This window comes from Sycon ciliatum, chromosome 10 (genome assembly GCF_964019385.1).
Source record: "Sycon ciliatum chromosome 10, ocSycCili1.1, whole genome shotgun sequence".
NCBI classification, from domain to species: domain Eukaryota; kingdom Metazoa; phylum Porifera; class Calcarea; order Leucosolenida; family Sycettidae; genus Sycon; species Sycon ciliatum.
This window is the reverse complement of record NC_088652.1, coordinates 12,192,436-12,213,633: the sequence shown is the minus strand read 5'-3', so window position 1 is coordinate 12,213,633 and position 21,198 is coordinate 12,192,436. Positions and strand designations below refer to the sequence as shown.

The window sequence follows — 21,198 nt, the reverse complement described above, 5'->3', positions numbered from 1 at the left end:
CCAAGATCTCCATGCCCATGCCATGGACTGTCTCTTGAGTCTTGTGACTCTTGTTCATACTCACTGACTGATTTCTAGAACAGAGTGGCGAAGATGTCTGCCTCAACCATGTCAACCGCGGATCTATCAACTGCACAACACTTCCACTGCCAGAGACGAGTACACTCCACAGTCCACACGTTACAGTGGTGGCATTGCCACAGCTGTGAGTTTGTGACATAATATGTCACATTATCGCAAACTCACGGTTCGAACATACATGTAACATGATATCATCGATACGAACGACTTACTATTCACGCAAGTTTGGGAGCATTCGGGCCATAGAAAAGCCTATCAACAAAGCAGTCGAGTCAGAGAGGAAAAGAAGCTGAGGAGTGTAGTGAGGTTGCCAAGGCGAAGTCGAAGGTGCCCTTGTCCGCCAGTGACCTGGTGACCTTTCTTTGATGGCCGAACGGTAAATGAGGCTGTTTACAGGTTCTGAGCCCCCGCGCCGCGGCCCCGGGAGATCTTGCTTCATGGTCATCGTCGCTAGCGATTGTTAGCGACATCAAATACCTGGTGATATAGTTAGCCATCCTAGCTCCGAGAAATCTAGGAATACTAGCAGTAGGAAGGTGGTCTCTTTGTTTGAAGTCAATGGCTTGACTCCTGTCGTCCTGAGAACACGAGGACGAGCATTGAGTGCTTACTGGCCTGACCTGGTCTGGTGGCATTGAATGGATGAAGTGCTGCATGCCCCCGCAAACAACGAGTAACTAATAATATTCTATCGGCGACAAGATAGAGCGAAGGTTGACAGCGACGGACAATAAACGGGTACTAGCGGCCACGGAGCGTCGCTCGTCGAAGAACGATCGCTGACTGCTCAGTGCGAGTGGGCGGCGGCAATGTCGGCGGAGCTTCGCCGCGACAGCGCGCGCCTGTGGGTGGAGGCGTACCTTGAAGACCTGACCTCCCATGGCCTGTCGCGCATCACGGCCACTGCCTCGTACCTGCCTGGCATAGTGCGACTGCTGTGGGGCGTGGTGTTCGCGGCGGCGTTCGCCTTCGCCCTGCAGCAGTGCAGCATCCTGGTGGCGCAGTACCGCAAGAACGACGTGGACGTGAGCGTGGACTTCTCGTTCAACAAGGAGGTGGACTTCCCGGCCGTCACCATCTGCAACCTGAACGCACTGCGCCGCCAGGAGGTGCTCAAGACGCGCCTGCACGAGCACGTCAACGTCACGGCGTCGCCGACGACGGTTTCCGCGGCGCCGGTCACCGTGACGACCGCCGCGCCCACGACAACGCCCACCACGCCGTACGTGTCCACGGTCAACCCGCGCGACTTTGAGGCGAACGTCACGTTGCCGTCGACGGCGACGCGCACGGTCCACACGACCGTGTTCGTGGAGCCGGGCACCGAGGCACCGCTGATCACCACGGCAACGCTTGGAGAGACAGAGCCGACGCTGGCAACGCAGACGACGGGCATGCCGAACATCGCGCCAACCACGGCCGGTGATGGAAGCGGTGGAAGCAGGACAACGCCGAGACCACATGCAACAAGTAAGTATTCTTGCAGCTGTATTTTGTATTACAGTAAAACCTGATGTACATGTAAGTGCCCTCTGTGTTTAGCGACCACCTGCTCTTAAAGGGGAAGTTAAGGCAAAAATTAAAATTTCACCAGTTGTAGTCTTCGGGGTGCTGAGTCGAATGGTCTTGGTCCGAGAAAGCTGAGACGCTCCCTTCCTACTTGAATCCCAATCGAACTCGCGCACTTCCACCGAAACTGGGTGACTGCGCCCTACTAGATGGGGATTTGTATGCAAAATGTCACTAAAAGCGCCATTTCGTTCTTATAAAAGCACGGATGACCGCAATTGGCCCATATGTTGTAGTCTTTTGGACGCTGAGTCGATTGGTTTTGGTCCGAAAAGGCTGCGATGCAGCGTTCCTCCTTTATTCCCAATCGAACATGGTTGAACAAGCGGTCACGTGCTCCTGCGTACACCAGTCACCTGGTCACCGTGCCTGCAGGGTACAACAGGGTACAAAGACTACAACATAAGGGCCAATCGCGGTCATCCGTGCTTTTATAAGAACGAAATGGCGCTTTTAGTGACATTTTGCATACAAATCCCCATCTAGTAGGGCGCAGTCACCCAGTTTCGGTGGAAGTAGCAAAACTGGTGCAGACAAGAGAGAGGCGAAGCAGTACGCGGTGAAATCCGAACCAGAGCAAAGGGCGGCGGAACCGGTCCGGTTGGTCCACAGTAGGCCCTGGCGGATAATGACGGCAGAATTCCGAGCGGAACATGGGTTATTTTAGAAAAGGAGCAGAATTCGGCAGAAAAGTGCAGAAGAAGGAGTAGATACTCTGCAGAACCAGCTACGAAGTGCGGAGAGGGCTGCTGGCGCCTCAACTTACTAGCCTGTTTGACCTTTTTTGGGTGCAGTCCTGTCACTCGAGTTGAACTCGAGTTGAACCTTGGTGTGAAAGTTGTCGCCTGCTGGTGTGGTGACCAGGTGATTTTGGCACCCAGGAGCACGTGACCGCTTGTTCAACCATGTTCGATTGGGAATACAGGAGGAGCGCTGCATCGCAGCCTTTTCGGACCAAAACCAATCGACTCAGCGTCCAAAAGACTACAACATAAGGACCAATCGCGGTCATCCGTGCTTTTATAAGAACGAAATGGCGCTTTTAGTGACATTTTGCATACAAATCCCCATCTAGTAGGGCGCAGTCACCCAGTTTCGGTGGAAGTGCGCGAGTTCGATTGGGATTCAAGTAGGAAGGGAGCGTCTCAGCTTTCTCGGACCAAGACCATTCGACTCAGCACCCCGAAGACTACAACTGGTGAAATTTTAATTTTTGCCTTAACTTCCCCTTTAAAGACCGTTTTTCCATGCACCAACAGTTCTACACAGACACTGTGGGACCTGGTTCTAAAGAACACCTGGCTAAATCAAGGGAGTCTCCATCAACAGCTAATGAAGAAGAAGAAGCCGAAGGGATAGTACAAAAAAGGATAGAAAAGACGCTGGGCGGTAGCATTTTAACACAGCGCTCTAAGACTAAGACAGTGGTACTCAACGTGGGGTGAATCCAGAGGGCTCATAACGGGGGTAGTAGCAAAGCTGGTGCAGACAAGAGAGAGGCGAAGCAGTACGCGGTGAAATCCGAACCAGAGCAAAGGGCGGCGGAACCGGTCCGGTTGGTCCACAGTAGGCCCTGGCGGATAATGACGGCAGAATTCCGAGCGGAACATGGGTTATTTTAGAAAAGGAGCAGAATTCGGCAGAAAAGTGCAGAAGAAGGAGTAGATACTCTGCAGAACCAGCTACAAAGTGCGGAGAGGGCTGCTGGCGCCTCAGATTTACGGCTCTATTGTGTTCACAAGCACGTGAGAATCTGGCAGAATATGAGCAGAATGGGGCAGAATACTGGCAGAATGTCGAGCAGAACACGCTACTTTTCCGAGCATTATCCGCCAGGGCCTAGTCCGCAGGCCACGAACGGGACTAACTGTTTGGCCACCTCTCCATGCATACTGCGGAGGAGGTCATGTGTAACCGTCTGGTACAGTGCTGCTCGATGAAATCCAGTCGCGAGAGTCAAGTTGACGACGTGCACCTGTGCGCAGCCCAGTGTTCACATGTCTAGGGCTGCGCAACGCCCGGCGCGGCGCGTACTTCAGAAACTCGACTGGATTTCATTGAGCAGCACTGCAGTATGGGTGACCATGGTTTGGCCGGACCAATCAAAAACAGCTTCCGTCGGTCCTACAGAGGACAACAAGTACATGCACATGTATCTGGTGCCCCACCACTTGCACAGCCCTTGATTTTTTTCTCCATGCAATGGCCTTCTCTCCACCTCCTCCTTATTGCATGAAAACAATGCTGTCAAATGGGAAACACAGTGATGGCTTGGCTGGGGGGGGGGGGGGGGGGTACGAATGCGGCTGGACACACACATGTTCATGCACAAGTAGCCTAGGTCGTTCTTATTTTCATGTATTACAGTCTATGCTCAGTTGAGTCACGGTGTGTACAATGTATAGTTGTATACTGTACATTAGAATGCCGCGCTTGGCGAAATTCTTGCCTGTTCGTTCTTCGGTGCTCCGTTCTTCGGTGCTCCGTTCTTCGGCCGTGACTCGACAGTAGTGTATGCCGTAGTGACTCACGGTGACGTGTGTGTTTGTTCTGCTGTGTCACGGTGCAGCTGCCAGCGGCGGAGGAACACACGCGCCGGCCACGGGACCGCCAGTGCCCGGCGGCGGTACCACCGAGTCCAGTCAGGGAGGTGAGTATGACAGCGTGCTAACTCTCTTTGAAGCAGACACCTTACAGTATACAGTGGTGCCATACTTAACAGGTTATAAGACAGTATAATGACCTAAAAACTGGCTTAAACGGGGCAGTCGACCTACAACTGGGGAATAAAATGTAATGCCCTTAAACCGGTAAATCGAGGCCCCGGGCTTGGAGGTCGACTTACAACCGGTAAAATACTGTATTGTGAAAAGAAGAAGGACAAAATGTTACGAGTTATGACTAACTGTCCACCAACGTCACCAGATCTTATACAGTCAGCGAGTGCGACAAAATGGCACAAAACTGGCAAGGAGTACTGAGACATTCGGCGACCTGACACCTAGCTCCAACACTTCTCCAAGGCGCAAACGAACAACCTTCCAACTTGGAAGGCTCAGGTTCGGAAATGTCCGAGGGGGTTAGTCATAACTCGTAACATTTTGTCCTTCTTCTTTTCACAATAATTTAATTGGCTCACCATCCGAGTTACAAAATACTGTATAGAGAGTGATTTCACATCTTGGTCATGTGACTAAATTTGTGCAGAAAGTGATCATGTCATGTGGACAGTGAAACCAACATGGTCGACATCATGTGCCCCATAGATGCAGGACGGTTGAGCAGAGTTGGAACCAACACGGCTGACTCCCCTATGTCTATGGCCATGTGATAGGTGTGAGGTCACTCTATAGACCAGAGTGAGCATGCGGATGTATTGCAAGTGCCACGAGCCTTCATTTTGCAAGATTTTCTGTTGGCTCTAGACTATAGTGGCTAAGTTGTTTGTAAGTACATCTACTGTATGTGCTCAGTTCAAAGCATGTGCTCATGAGATGTTATGGTTGTTTGTTGAGTCTCCGAGCACTGAGTGTGCCTAATGTTATGGTTGTTTGTTGAGTCTCTGAGCACTGAGTGTGCCTAATGTTATGGTTGCTTGTTGAGTCTCTGAGCACTGAGTGTGCCTAATGTTATGGTTGCTTGTTGAGTCTCTGAGCACTGAGTGTGCCTAGGGTTATGCTAGTAGTAGAATCTTCACTCTCACTCCCCACATTCAAACACACTAACATGCACATGCACATACAAAGAGTCAAACACACACACACACACACACACACACGGACACATAACATAGAACACAGACAGACAGACAGACAGACAGACACAGAATAAAGACAGACGTGCAGGCAGACACACACCGTGACACACACAAACACACACACATACACACACACACACACACACACACACACACACACACACACACACATACACACATACACAAACACACACACACACACACAGAGTTATCCGTGCATGAAGCTCGGACTCACCGTCCTGACCTTGATCTCTACAATGTCCCCTGAGTATCATCCTCTTCCCATGCTTCCATTTTCCACACAGTATGCATCATAGCTGGTGTTATTCTTTACCCAGGGGCGTCGGACACGGTACGGTCACTACGATATTGACCGTACCACTTTTTGCCCCATGTACCCCGTGAATCAATAAAATACACTGATCTGGGATTTAAATTTCCAAAATTTTCAGCTCAGCCACCACTCCCCCACGAGAAAATTGTACTTCAGATGGCTGAGCGTACCACGCTAAAATACCATCCGACGCCCCTGCTACCCATGCTTCCACTTTCCCCACAGTATGTATCATAGCTGGTGTTCTTCTCTACCTATGCTTCCACTTTCCCCACAGTATGTATCATAGCTGGTGTACCAGTGACGCTAACACTGGGCTTGCCTTGCTCCGTTATGAAGCTTTTGCTCGGAGAAGGCGCGGCGGCCGGCGGACCAGCCAACCAGGACGGATCGGCGATCACGCGAGCACCCACCGTCGCCGGCTTCATACCCGACGATTTCTTCACCTCGAGCACGACGCCCGACACGAAGACGGCTTCGGATGCCGTGCTGGAGGTACGTTGGGACCGTAATGAAAAATTGAACTCGGGTACTGAGCCAATAGTAGAGCAAAACCTGGTGTAAGCGACCTCTGGGTTTAGCGACCACCTGCTCTTAACCACCTCTGGGTTTAGCGACCACCTGCTCCTAACGACCTCTGGGTTTAGCGACCACCTGCTCCTAACGACCTCTGGGTTTAGCGACCACCTGCTCTTAACCACCGTTTTTCTATGCACCAACAGTTCTACATAGACACCGTGGGACCTGGTTCTAAAGACTTGCCCGCCTGGCTTTAACGACCGCTTTTGCTTGCACCGTGGGGTGGTCGCCTAAACCAGGTTTTACTGTAAACTGTGAACATAAGAAAGGACAGTAGTGGACAGTTTCTCAAAACTCGTAAGGGATCGTCCGTAATTATCGAAAAATTAAAAATCCGTCCTCGTGCAAAATTGTCTCTGACCCACCCCCCACCCCCGTTTTTTCCCATTAATTTTTTGATTTTTACCAGCTCGAAAATAAGACCTCCTTGTTACTTTAAGTCATATCAGCATGAAAAAGGTTTTTGGTCTCCCTCGCCGTACCCCGACTGTCTTTGTTTTCACATAGACGAAATGCTCGAAAAACGGTGCAAATGCTAGTATGAAAGCGTTACATCTGTAGGGCCTTCCCTATCGAAATAATAGATTCTACTATTGCTCTACTTATGCTACATACAATCAGGGAGTAGTAAAATACTGGTATTTTACTACTCCCCGGTTACAATCGACAAGGGTTGGTTATGAGGATTATTCACATCTTCGCCTTTTCGTCATTCTTTCCGTGTGTTGAAGGCTACTCATTTTACTGTTGTTTTGGCTGCTTTCCTGAACTATTCGTTACGCTAGTTCTTTCACGTTCCTGCTGTATAGAATCCATTGCTCTTGTTCAGTTTTTTCCCTGAACTCCACCCGATGGGAAGCCATCGGAAGATCACGTCGATACAATTTCCGATGATGTCAGGAACCGGGAAGTTGTTCTTCTCTTGAGTTTGATAATCCCAAATAAAAGGGGGATTGTCAACTGACAACCGCTCAATTCAGTTGCTATTCACAATCGCCGCATGCGCCGGATGAAAAATTAATTTTACTGTGATGTCGAAAAAATTATGACGTTTCGGGCCAGTCACCCATCATCAGAACCCCAGACCTTGAAATTGGTGACCATTGCCCCATGGTGCGCAAAAAGCTGGTCTGTACCGACAGGCACAGGTCAAAATGTATGTGCATGTGCTTTGCCCCCCCCCCCCCACACACACACTTTCGCGACACATACACCTTAGCGAATTTAGCAAATCAGTCAACATCGAGGAAAACACAGGTTTTAGACTGTGTTTACATGAGAAATTTCAACCCGGGTTGAAAGTCTGTACGATAGACAAAATAGGTGAGCGTTTACATGAAGACCCGGGTCAAATACTGATATGCCGCCAAAAGTCCACTTCTAGAGTCCTCTATGGTCACGTGAATCCGTTCGCGCGAAATTTGCATGTGCAGTGCTGTTCAAACCTGGCGCGAGATACGCACAGAAGTATGTTTGTACGATTTTCTTGACCCGGGTGTATTTCAACCCGGGGCGAAATTTCAACCCGGGTCAAGCGCAATGCGTCATGTAAACACGCCGCTCATTCTGACCCGGGTCGAAGTCAACCCGGGTTGAAACGCCTCATGTAAACACCGCCTTAGTGAACATGTACATGTACGCTGTTTTAGTTTGACAGCGTATTACAAGGTGGTGGAACACCGTGTTCGGAAACAGTGCGCCGTACTACAACCGTCCACGGTTGGTACTACGGGTAGAGTGTTTCTACAGTACAAGGTTGATCTAATACCATGTACATGTACATGTACGTGCAACGCTGAGGTCTAACCGCTGCGCTGTCACCATTCCACAGATCGCCGACTCGTTCGAAGGAGGCAACACGTCGCTCTTTGCGCACGTCGAAACCGAGAGGAACCGCTACAACCTCCAGAAGGTCGATCTCACATCTCACCAGGTACGTTTTCCGTTGCATTGGTACGCCGCTGGGCAGGCACATGTATGTGTTTGGCTGAATCTGTACACAGGAGATAACATTCTTTTTTTTTGGTTTGGGTTTGAAATTCTTTGTTTTACACATGCATTTTTTTCTGATTTCTTCTCCAGTGTATGATTTATTGCATTTTAAACCATTGTGTTGATTTTCCCGTAAAAGAGGCCTAAAAAAAGAAAGAAAAAAAGATAACATTGGTTTGCTCTCTCGTCCAGATGGAACGCAATGTAAAACCAGGACATTTCGGTGGAGATTTATTTTTGGCTACTTTGGTACGGGTAATTTTTACCTAAAATTAAACGCAACTAAAATTCAACCATGCCATGGCGCACAGTGTGCAAAATGCATTTTTGGATCTGATTTACGGAAAATTTCATTTTACCGAACCGTTGATCTTGGGAAATACCGAAAATATACACCACCGGAAGTTCCCGGTTCTACAGTGATTCCCTTTTACAAAGCTGGTTTGGGTTTCCAGTGTGCATGCAGACTCTGTGTGTTTACGTCTTTGCCTGACAATTTTGTTCATACCGTCCCCTGTTCTTATGGCAGTACATGTACAAGTAATGCTGTACACGTGTATGTGTGTACACTGTGGAGTTGTCTGAGGATTCTCTTAGCTTTGCTATGTGCATGAAACACAGCGTCTTATTGCTCCATCCTCAGTGTGGTGTTGAGCACTTCATAGTAATCTTGGAAATCATGTGTACAATGCGTGTTTGCATGTGTGTACGTGTATGTTTGCATGTGTGTACGTGTGTGTTAGCACACGAAGCACACAAGCCACATATCGTAAAGTCTTGTATAAAAGCCGCACTTGAATAGAAGCCGCCCTCGAATAGAAGCCGCAATTTTGGGCCCATCAAATCACACATAAGCCTGGTTTTAGTGTTGACATACATAGAAATACCTGTCTTGTATAGAAGCCTGTCTCATATAGAAGCCTGCAAAATTTCACCAAGAAAGTCATAGAAGCCGCGGCTTTTATACAAGACTTTACGGTACTGTAAAAGCAGAAATTTTCGGTGGTGATCTATTTTCGGTAACTTTGGTGCCGGCAATTTTTACCGAAAACAATTTCGGTACTAGTACACTTACCTGGAAAACGGGTTTACCACCACCGATTTTGGAGAACACCGAAATATTACGAAAATATTACACCACCGAAAGTTTCTGCTTTTACCGTAGTTTCGACAAGTAGGCCTTTCGTACCATTACTTTACAAGTCGAATACAATGTGTATGTGTGTGCGTGTGTGTATGTGTGTGCGTGTGTGTATATGTGCCTATCTGTGTGTGTATGCATGTCCGTGGGTTTGTGTGTATGTGTGTGCACGCGTGTGTGTGCATGTCTGTGTGTGTATGCCTGTCTGTGTGTGTATGTGTGTGCACGCATGTGTGTGCCTATCTGTCTGTGTGTGTGTGTGCATGTCCGTGTGTTTGTTTGTGCACGTTGATAGGTGAACTATCAGTATGACGAAGCGCCCGTCGTCCGTGAGGAGATATCGGTACTCGGCCATCAGATTGAGGACATGCTGTTCAGGTGCCGATATGACAGCGAAGGTTGCTCACCAAGGTATGGACCATGGAATGTGTGCTCATGTGATGAGTCCAAGCATTGGAGACTGACTGCCGTATTTTCCGGAGTATACACCACACTTTTTTAAAACGCAACAGTAATACACGCAAAAATGTCACTGCGACTTTTACTACGTTGTTCAAACTAACCGTGATAAATAGGGTAGATGTCTGTATTTCGTAACAAAAAATCTAGGTGCGGCTTTTACTCCGAAAACTACAGTAACTAGTACGTTTGAAAGTTGACACAACTCTTCAGCTGCGGAGACATTGTTTGGCGGTGGAATACTATTTCCGTCATGTCTCCGTTTTGTTGCCGAGAGCCCAGTCCAATCGCTGACGGTGCTTGCGTTGTCCAAATGTGAAGAAAACTGCTTCATGCACAGATTTGAATGGATTTAGAAGTCATCAGGACTACGCCATGGCTCTGATCTAGAGAGCATTGAAGCAATGCTGCTGTGTGTGTGTGTGTGTGTGTGTGTGTGTGCATGTGTTTGTGCGTTTATGAACTTTATGTGTGTGTGTGTGTGTGTGTGTGTGTGTGTGTGTGTGTGTGTGTGTGTGTGTGTGTGTGTGTGTGCGTGTGTGTGTGTGCATTCGATATGTGTGTCCCTTGGTCGTCTCCAGCAACTTCACCCAGTTTCAGAACGGTCGCTACGGCAACTGTTACACCTTCAATGGTGACGAGGCTAGAGTGCTGAGAACGGAGCGTGTTGGCCCTACATATGGTTAGTCAACAACCTCTCCTCCGCACGTGCATTAGATTTACTGTAAGAGTTAAAAAGACATGTAACTACGGTAACGAGGAGGTAAATACAAGTAATTAGACTCGGGTGGAGAGCCGAGGATTAATTTATTTAAGAAGAAAAGAGGGTCAAAGACCTTCCCCTCCTTATGTTTTTTTCTATAACTAACTTAGAACCTTCCAAGTTGGAAGGCTGTTGGAGTGCGCATCCAAGATGTGCTACAGCTGATTGCCGGCTAGGTGTAGAACGTCAGTACCGTCGCGGTCAGTGTCGTGTAATGTTATCGCCTGACCTGATTGTAAAGTAACTAGTGGTGTTAGTGGACATTATAGCGTAACTTGTAGTAGTTTCTTGGTCCGTTTTTTCTTATAAAGTAATATAACGTTTTAACGAGCGACATTTCTTCCCTATAATATGTTCATTGGGTGGGTGTGTGGGGGGGGGGGAGAGAATCGGATTTTCAGCCAACAGAACATGCTGTACGGCTCTACAATCACGCTGGGCCGACCGTCCTGGACGAAAAGTGGTGCGCGACCATGGTCATACTGGTCGTGCCGTGTGTGCGACAGCCCCCTGGCGACCGTCATTTGGAGTGTTAGATTTGAGGTATGTAAGAGTATCTACAATCATGTGCGGCATGACTGTGTAACAGGTCTTCTCATGGAGCTGGACATCGAGCAGAGTTTGAACTACATCGGTCAACTCACCCAGTCAGCCGGTATTCGTATGGTGATCCACAGGCAAGGCGAGCAGGCGTTCCCGGAGTACGACGGCTTCGATCTTGCGCCCGGCTTCAAGACCTACGTGGGAATCAGACAGGTATGGTGTGCGGTGCGGTGCGCGCCCTTCAGCTCAGTGTGTTTCAGTGTGTGCATGTGTGTGTGTGTGTGTGTGTGTGTGTGTGTGTGTGTGTGTGTGTGCGCGCGCCGGCACACACACACACATGGGGAGAGAGAGGGGAAGGAGGGAGAGAGAGAATCAGTGAACAAGGGAGAACCAGGTCATCATCAATGCAATGGCATGACCTATTAGTGCCCGCATTTTGCAGTACCGCTGCAATTGCCAACTCAGCAAGACTAAGTGTACATACCCAAGAGCATGCAACTGCCTGCACAACCTCAGACCCCATCAGGACCGCCCGGAGCAGTTTTCAATTGGTCCGGCGGTCATACCATAGTCTGTCATACAGTTTGTGTTTGACATAGCGGGAACATTATAATTGTATAGTTTTCTTATCAATACTGATGATGGCCCAGGGCCGAAATATTGATGGAAAATTAATTTTAATTTTTTGGTAATTGCAGTTCAGAGACCGTACATGTGTACTGAGTGTGTGTTTTGAGCGATCTTTTAAAATTGTAATCATTTTATGACCGTCTTCAATAGCTGTAAACAAGCATTGGTGGCCAACAAGTTGTTCCCGTGGTAACCTGACCAACCGAACCGGTTCCGGCGGGCGGTTTCCCATAGACTGGAGTTGCTCACCCGGGGGGGGGGGTTATGACTATGCGCCTGATATGGGTCGGAACACGTCTGTAGGGGAGTAGCAGCCGGTCCGGCTTTGGCGGGCGACTTCTTTTTTAACACAATGCCAAAAGTGCCCAGAATGCAGGATTTTGCACCCTAGTTTCAAATTTTTCACGGGGAGAACCCCCTGACGCCCCCCCCCCCCCCCCGACCCCCCTCCGGCCGGATCACCTCCAACAGCGTTGCTACGTGCTTGGTCGGCCACACAGATGTGAATACTAGTATTGATCGTGTGTCCACGCTCTGTGTGCTTTTGTTCTCGTCACTGATAACACTTTTAACTATCTTGTTCAGGTGGTCATTGAGCGACAAGGTCGACCCTACGGAAACTGCCAGGAAGGCAATCCTCAGGAAGAACTGGCCAGTAGCAATGCCACGACCTACACCAAATGGGTATGTTCATACTGTGCATGCCAGGTTGCCGGTTTCTAGGAGAGGTGAATAGAGAGGTTAAGATGCGCGTTACTTCTGACGTGACGCGAAAGTTCATCTCGCGTTATTTGTCTCGCACGTTGGAAAACAACGCGAGTGACCTGCAGCGCACGTGGAAATTTCGAGTTTTACGCCAAATTTGACGTGAAATTGCGTGTCACGTCAGAAATAACGTGCATCTTAACCTCTCTATTATAGCACTGTGTAGTTATGCCAATATGTTACATATAATTATATTGCATGGGACCTGTGAAGTCAGAACACACTGTGCCCCCCCCCCCCCCGCACACACACTGTGCCCCCCCCCTCCCACACACACACTGTGCCCCCCCCCCCCCGCACACACACTGTGCCCCCCCCCCTCCCACACACACACTGTGCCCCCCCCCCCCCCCCCCCGCACACACACTGTGCCCCCCCCCTCCCACACACACACTGTGCCCCCCCCCCCCGCACACACACTGTGCCCCCCCCCCCCCCCCCCGCACACACACTGTGCCCCCCCCCCCCCCCCGCACACACACTGTGCCCCCCCCCCCCCCGCACACACACTGTGCCCCCCCCCCCCGCACACACACTGTGCCCCCCCCCCCCCCCCGCACACACACTGTGCCCCCCCCCCCTCCCACACACACACTGTGCCCCCCCCCCTCCCACACACACACACTGTGCCCCCCCCCACACACACACGCACCGTGCCCCCCCCTCCCCCACACACACACACTGTGCCCCCCCCCCCACACACACACGCACCGTGCCCCCCCCCCCCCCCCGCACACACACTGTGCCCCCCCCCCCCCACACACACACAGGCACCCTATCTGTGCACGTACATGCACAGATAGGGTGTGCAAATCTCCAGGTACACCGTGCACGTGCAGGACCGGTGGAAGCAGTTTTTGATCGGTCCGGCCATACCCCACTAGCCTGTCATACAGTTTGTGTATGATATGGAGGGGGTACACATGACCTTTTCAGCAATCACAGTAAACACACACGTTCGTGGCCAACAAGCTAGTCCGGCCGTGGCCTGACCAACCGGACCGGTTACGCCGGGCCTGGTACGTGGCGGCGCTGATTTTGGACAATCCTCGACATCAGGATTTTTCTGCTCTTTGTTCGCGGCGTGTGCGACATGCAGGGCTGCCTGCGCGAGTGCCTCGCCGAGCACATGCTACGCGAGTGCAAGTGCGTGGACGCCACTTACATCGACAAGGACGCCAGGCTATGCCACGCCTACAACCATCCTGAACAAGGTACGAGTACACACGTACATTTTTATTTTTATTTTATTTTTGGACTCGGACGGAGAGCCAAGGTTTAATTTATACAAAAGAGAAAGGACAGAGGAACTACAAGTTACGCTATACTGTCCACTAACACCACCAGTTACTAAACAATCAGCTCATGCGGTAACAGTATACCCAGTATAGTAGTGCAGTAGTAGTATAGCGTAACTTGTAGTTCCTTGGTCCTTTCTCTTTTGTAAATTTTTTATTTTTATTCTCATTTTACTAGGGAATTCCCAGCAGGCGTCATCGCCTTTTTACAGGGAACCCTAATGTACATACATGCTGTACTTGCCGGGCTATGCTTGCTCACTGTCATGACTGGTCACGCGAGGGGGCACCTCTGCCGCAGAGTCTACTAACGTTAGCAAGCGGGTTCGTCTTGTTCCACTGAGATTGTTGTCAGTCAAAGCAGTACCGTCGGGTGACGAAAAACTCCGGGGAAGTGGGAGGGTTAGCCTTGTAGCCTTGCCCGCTCATATTGTTAAAATGTACTCCTGCCTATGCACAGTTGATTCACCTATTTGACACCTATTTGAGTCACCGTGTAAATATCAGTACTCTGTGCTTGGTGAATGAATCCTAGCCTGTTTGTTCTTTAAAAGCGCCTGACAGTACCATACAATACATACAGTGTCATGTAACGTGATTGAGCTGTTTCAAGCCCCCCCCCCCGGTTTGCTTGTGCTCACGTTTTCGTCTTGCAGCGAATTGCCTGGCGGAGGTGGACAGACAATTCAAGACGGACCTGATTTGCCAGGACTGCGAAGATCCCTGTCGGTAAGTCGGGTTCCATGACACCATGTGTCGCTGCAACCTGCTCCGTACATTGATTGCAGGCAGTACAGGAACCAACTGAAGAGATAGAATCGCAAAGGTTTCTCATCGTGAACAAGACCGATTCATGAAAATGCAGAATTTGTGCGCCGCGAAAGTTTATCGCTTTATAGTACAGTATGGGAAGTGTAAGCCAGGCTAACATGTCAGTCCAATTGCCGTACTGATCTTGCGGTGTGTTGTCTTGTATCACGCAGGAGCGTCATCTTCCGGAAATCAATTTCATCGGAGCGCTGGCCGAGCAAGCAGTATGAGGTATGCGCGCGAAATGCGGGAGGAAGTGCTGGTACTGTGGCTGTCTTTGGGATGTCAATGGCTTTGAGGCTGGTACTGTGGCTGTCTTTGGGATGTCAATGGCTTTGAGGCTGGTACTGTGGCTGTCTTTGGGATGTCAATGGCTTTGTGTGCGCACCCTATAGTACTGTCGGTCGCCGAAGAAGTGTGTGTGTGTGGGGGGGGGGGGGGGGCTAGAGCCTAGACAGTTCTTTTTTCATGTATTGCAACCCATGCACAGGTCAGGCACCGTGCACTGTATAAGTAGAACTATTCGTCTGGAATTTAATTTCGTCTTTTTCGTGTCTTTTTCGTCCAAGAAGCTTTTGGACTAAATCAAATGCCGGACGAATGTCGATTTGTCCATGTTTTCAATACACTCTTATGATCCATGGACGAAATTTTCCGCCGGACGAACTCCCTTTCTTTGGAGTTGGGCAAAATTATTGACCGACGAAATGATCTGCCTCTACAGTATACGTTGGTAGAGTCAGACCTCGCTTGGTTAACCGCACACATCCGCTTCTCACAAAAATATCCGGATACTAGTAGGCGAGGGAACCGGATAATCGAACTCACATACTGTATGTATGCATGACATACGCTGTAAATCGGTAACCAACTGTTTTCTTCCAGATGGCAAGGGATCCGGATAAAAGAGGACTGGATAAGCGAGGTCTGACTGTATGCTGTGCTGGGTGAAATTCTACGAACTTAAATTCCAGAGGAATATTTCTGCTTGTACAGTAGCTGGGCCCTTTTATTTTGTTCTGACTGTGGGTATGATCATGGTGGCATAAGGTGGTTCAAGTATAGCAAGCTAACGTTATCCATCCCCTCTGTGTGCGTGTGTGCGTGTGTGTGCATGTGTATGTATGTGTGCATGTGTATGTGTGTGTGTGCATATATGTATGTGTGTGTATGTGTGTGCGTGTGTGTGCGCGCGCGTGTGTGTGTGTGTGTGTGTGTGTGTGTGTGTGTGTGTGTGTTGGTGTGTGTGTTGGTGTGTGTGTGTATATATGTGTGTGTGTGTATGTGTGTGTGCGTGTGTGCGTGTGTGCGTGTGTGTGTGTGTGTGTGTGCATGCCTGGACACGGCGGTATGCTATCCTTACAGCCAGCACTGTTTGCTCGCCTGGCAGAGGAAAATCGTACCATCGATGATGACGTAGTCACGGCTAAAATTCGGTATGTTGCATACTAGTACCCTCAACTCTCTCCCTCCTTCCATCCCTCTCTCTCTCTCTCTCTCTCTCTTTCTCTCTCTCTCTCTCTCTCTCTCTCTCTCTCTCTCTCTCCCTGTCGGCCATGCAGAGTCCATTGCGGCCACAGCCCACGCCCTAAGGTGTATCATGCTGCGTACGGACATGCAAGACTCCAGACTCAAGCACACGAAAAGAAGTAACAGCCAGCCTTCGCAGGGGAGGCACCGGCACACGGTGTGACCAGTATGACCGAGGTCGCACCACGTTTTGTCCGGGGTGGTCCGCCCGATTCTCCGAAAAAGCAATAGAAGAGCGCTAAAACGTGCCCTGTTGACCGAAAAAAGAAGCTTTGTTTTCTCGGAGGACACCTCTGGCCCAGGTCATACCACTCCTCACCGCCCTGTGACATCCCTGCCGCATTGTGTCTTCTCAAATTCTTCGACTGCCAGACCAGCAAAAACAGCAGCATAATAATATGGTCAAGAGCATTGCCGACAATGCACTGTTGCCATGACGATATACACCAGTACTACATCCCTGAGATGTGCATGTACAGTGCATGACTGCCGGGGAGTCGTAAACTACCGGTATTTTACGACTCCCTGATGCGGACCACCACACTGTGCACATCCTAATCACCGGGCCTTGATTTCTTTTTCCTTTCCACTTTCCAGAGACAACTACATACAAGCGGTTGTGTACTTTGAGGAGTTCAACTTCCAGACGGTCACACAGCCAGGGAGTCGTAAACTACCGGTATTTTACGACTCCCTGATGCGGACCATCACACTGTGCACATCCTAATCCTCGGGCCTCGATTTCTTTTTCCTTTCCACTTTCCAGAGACAACTACATACAAGCGGTTGTGTACTTTGAGGAGTTCAACTTCCAGACGGTCACACAGCGGCCAGCTCTTGAGGTAGGCTACTGTTGCAGGCCCGGCGGAACCGGTCCGGTTGGTCAGGCCATGGCCGGACCAACCTTTTGACCACCAACGTGTGTTTACTGCTGAGGAGGTCATGTGTATACCCTCCATATCATACACAAACTGTATGAAACTTGGCTAGGGTATGGCAGGACCAATTAAAAATTGCTTCCGCCGGTCCTGTGCAGAACATGTAAATTTGGGTTTACGGTAAAACCGGAAAGTCTAACGAGTCACAAAGTCTAACGTTTTAATGGCCAATTTGTTCTGCTATTTGAAGAAACGTTATCGCGAACCCGGGTTTAGATGTCTGCATAAAGATGCGCATGCAGATGGGTGGTCAGGTAGCTATCGTTAAACTTTCTGCGCGTTATTATGCAAAAAATACAAAATGTTATACTGTTTGGTCGTTAGACTTTCCGGTTTTACAGTACTAGTACATGTATATAAAAATTTCGGTGCCAGGGACCTGACAAGTTTCAAGTGTATTGTAGAATTAGGTGACCAACATTCCCGTTGCCGATAGTGCATACTCGAGTGCCTTTTAGTCGTAATCTAAACATTATAGGTGCCTGGTTTCTCTACGGAAATTAAAGTCACACCGAAAATAACGTGTCTATAACAGTATGCATGGCTGATGGCGCTGGTGCCTACCGTATTTGCCCAAATACAACATGCATCTTGCAATTTCAAATTTGCACTTCACGGAGAATTTCAAAGTATTAGTAAATTACGTACTGCTCTTTTTTCTTTCATATCTGGCTTGCAAGTGTTGAGTTTCGGAGAGAAAAAGAGCAGTACGAGGCATGTGGCCTCTAATTTCTTATAACTCACACCTCTTTACACTCTAAACTTCAAGGGCAAAGAAGGGGTGCGGCGGACATTTCATGATACGGAAGCAATATGGCTGAACTTGAAAATGGGGAGGGGGGGGGCAACTTTTAATCAAGTGCAATTTTCAAAATGGTGGAAATGTGGTGATTTTTGAAGGGTTGAAAATGTAGAATTCGAAACAGCAACTCGCCTTCTAGCTACTGCACTTGTCAATACAGTAATAACCTGGTTTAAGACCACCCCACGGTGCAAGCACAAGCGGTCATTACAGCCAGGTGGTCTTTAGAACCAGGTCCCACGGTGCCTGTGTAGAACTGTCGGTGCATAGAAAAACGGTCGTTAACCCTTTACCATCCGTGTGTACTTGAATCGATCTCTAGAGATCGATGGACAAGCATACACTAAAACATTCGTAACTCGATCAATTCTTGTCGGAATTTAAAGAACTAAGTATCTAGGAAGAAGCCGAAGAGCCCAGCTTTCCATTGCATCAATCGGTAAAGAGCTGCGATGTCGCATTCCAAAGATATTTCGCTCGACATTTCAGCTACGGCAAAAGTCGAATTTCTTTACGAGTGACTGACCTTGAGCGGGGGTTTTCCCCTCTCCTGACATGCTGAGTCACTTTGGCATGCTTTGAGCGCGTGGGCAGCATGAAAAGAAACTCAAGCAAAAAAAATTGGAATGTTTACGATGAAGGAGCGAGAAATGGCTGGCGAGGAGAGAATTTCCTCGTATATCCAGCGATGGGGTGTATTTGAAGCTCCCTGGCGCTGGATATGTGATCTCGGTAGTGTCCTGTTTGAGCTCAATGTACGCAGCTCGTGGAGAGCTTTCCAGAATGCCCAGGATTGTGAAAATTGGTTGATTAGAACCGAAGATATTCTCAGAATAAGGTGAGAATTATTGCATTTGGGACTGCTGGGGAAATTTGGTCGGATGGTAAAGGGTTAAGAGCAGGTGGTCGCTAAACCCAGAGGTCGCTCACACTTGGTTTTACTGTAGCTCAATCCGTTGATAATGGCATTAACGCCGTCCTGTCTTGGGTTGTGATTGAGACCTCGATAGCACGCGTTCAACCGTCGTAGACCCCGATGAGTCTCATCGTGGATTTCTGCCGGCAAGTATGGCACTATACTATTATCAAGGCCGCCATTTAAAATTAATTGGTCTCGGTAGCTTGAAGCATCTATGTTTTTAAATAATCGACGTGGAGACAACAATTTTATAATAGCAATAAAGAGAACAAATTCTGCTGTAATCGCCACACTACAACGAAGTCATGAAAGTTTACCAAAATTGATTTTCTTGTCACAATCATCAGTGGAAAGTCGTGACTGAAGAATCGATTTTGGTAAACTTTCATGACTTTGTTGTAGTGTGGCGATGACAGCAGAATTTGTTCTCTTTATTGCTATTACATCTATGTTTTACGCGTACTTCTGGGTCGTCCGTCTGTACACATGAGCGTGTACACTAGACAGCTAATCAGTTGTCTACGGATTGTCATAGCCGTGCTATGGGCATGGAACGCACAGCGTTACGACAAGGATTTCACCGATTGTCGCCGTCCTCCTCTGCCTTTATGGTATTGCTCCATCCGTGCGGTGTTGAGCGATCTAGCCGAATCAACAATCAGGGAATTCCCCCCTATTGCGTACATATTCGGGTTGGTTGTGTTGACTTTGCGAATGCCGGGCTTAGCACTATGTTAGGTAGGAGTAGTCAGCCTGGAGTTTCTTTGCAGCCTCATGCAATCTGGGAATATAGAGTGGTGTCTCACATCAGTTTGTCGTGTGACTAAATTTGTGCAGAAAGTGATCATGTCATGTGACTAAATTTGTGCAGAAAGTGATCATGTCATGTGACTAAATTTGTGCAGAAAGTGATCATGTCATGTGACTAAATTTGTGCAGAAAGTGATCATGTCATGTGGACAGTGGAACCAACATGGCCAACATCATGTGACCTATAGATGTGAAAGTTGAGTAGCGTTGGAACCAACATGGCTGCTCCAAGTGGTCAAGTGATAGATGTGAAACCAGTCTATTCCCGCTTTTGTGAGCATGTACAAGTAACTGTTTCACCACCGTCACCCGTTTCTTGTCGTGCAGATCGTCGACCTGCTGTCCTACATTGGCGGTACGATCGGGCTGTTCGTCGGCGTCTCGGCGCTCTCCATACTGGAGTTCCTGGACATCATCGTCAACCTGGTCTACTTCTTCGCCAAGTGGCTGTACAAGCGCGTGCGCACGCGCCTACTCGGCGACGACGTGTTCGACGGCGACGAACGTGAGCTCCAGCGTCGCACGTCCGATGTCAAAGCCGGACTCTATTACTGAACAAGAGGATGCTGGTGCAGGCCCGGCGGAGTTGATCCGCGGTTGGTCAGGCCATCACCTCACCGCACCAAACTGTTGGCCACTAACGCATGCTCACTGCTGAAGAGGTCATGTGTACCGGCAATAATTAATATCACACACAAAGTATAGAAGTCTATGATATGGGCAGACCGATCGAAAACGGCTACGCAGGCGGTCCTCTGATGATGATGATGCTTGGTACATCGAAGTACGAATCATTCAACTGTTAAAATTTATTTAATAACTATCATAGTTTTTACTTGTATATCTATCTGGTGATTTGACTGATTGACCCGTCCCCTGATTTTTGCACACAGTCTCAGTTATCACTGTTTTAAGCCCGGTCCGTACAAGAGGCCGTAGTACTAAAGCCTATAGTACCGAAATTTTCGGTGCGTTTTATTTTAGGTGAAAATTGTCGGCACCGAACTTACCGAAAATAAAGCACCGCCGAAAAATTCTGCTTTTACAGTATACAGTGGTTTGTTCTATTCACGTCGGTGACTACAAATCAATAATAGCCTGTATGCATGTAGGCGCTTTGGCAACTCATGCATACTGTACATACACTTGAGTGATGTACGGTTCTAGACAGGGAGTCGGTATTTTACGACTCCCTGGTTCTAGAGTTAGCAGGCCAGATCCTGTTTCGCAATGCGCTGATGTTAAGTCCGGGTTACTTAAAAGTCCGGGTTTTACTCAGTCGGTAGAGCATGCGGTTACAGTAATGGGTGCTGGTTCTCATACGGAATTGCACACTTATTCACAGCGAGAGAGAGAGAGAGAGAGAGAGAGAGAGAGAGAGAGAGAGAGAGAGAGAGAGAGAGAGAGAGAGAGAGAGAGAGAGAGAGAGAGAGAGAGAGAGAGAGAGAGAGAGAGAGAGAGAGAGAGTCAGAATCTAG

General features: G+C 48.9%; 1 protein-coding gene across 3 annotated transcripts; it reads left to right on the top strand.

Moving 5' to 3' along the window:
- The first annotated feature begins 282 nt into the window (after window positions 1–282).
- On the top strand, window positions 283–20,831 carry LOC135826564 (amiloride-sensitive sodium channel subunit beta-like). Of its 3 annotated transcripts, XM_065339169.1 has the most exons (15): window positions 283–999; window positions 1,060–1,551; window positions 4,220–4,300; window positions 6,019–6,236; window positions 8,152–8,253; window positions 9,749–9,864; window positions 10,494–10,594; window positions 11,265–11,431; window positions 12,434–12,532; window positions 13,713–13,827; window positions 14,568–14,640; window positions 14,895–14,952; window positions 16,087–16,157; window positions 17,018–17,093; window positions 20,048–20,831. In XM_065339169.1, the coding sequence occupies exons 1-15, from the start codon at window positions 891–893 to the stop codon at window positions 20,273–20,275; spliced, it is 2,106 nt and encodes a 701-aa protein (XP_065195241.1). In that variant the 5' UTR covers window positions 283–890; the 3' UTR covers window positions 20,276–20,831. The 3 variants fall into 3 exon arrangements, with proteins under 3 accessions (XP_065195241.1, XP_065195240.1, XP_065195242.1); XM_065339168.1 differs by having other exon boundaries at window positions 283–1,551; XM_065339170.1 differs by lacking the exons at window positions 17,018–17,093; window positions 20,048–20,831 and adding an exon at window positions 16,849–17,008 and having other exon boundaries at window positions 283–1,551.
- The last annotated feature ends 367 nt before the right edge of the window (window positions 20,832–21,198 follow it).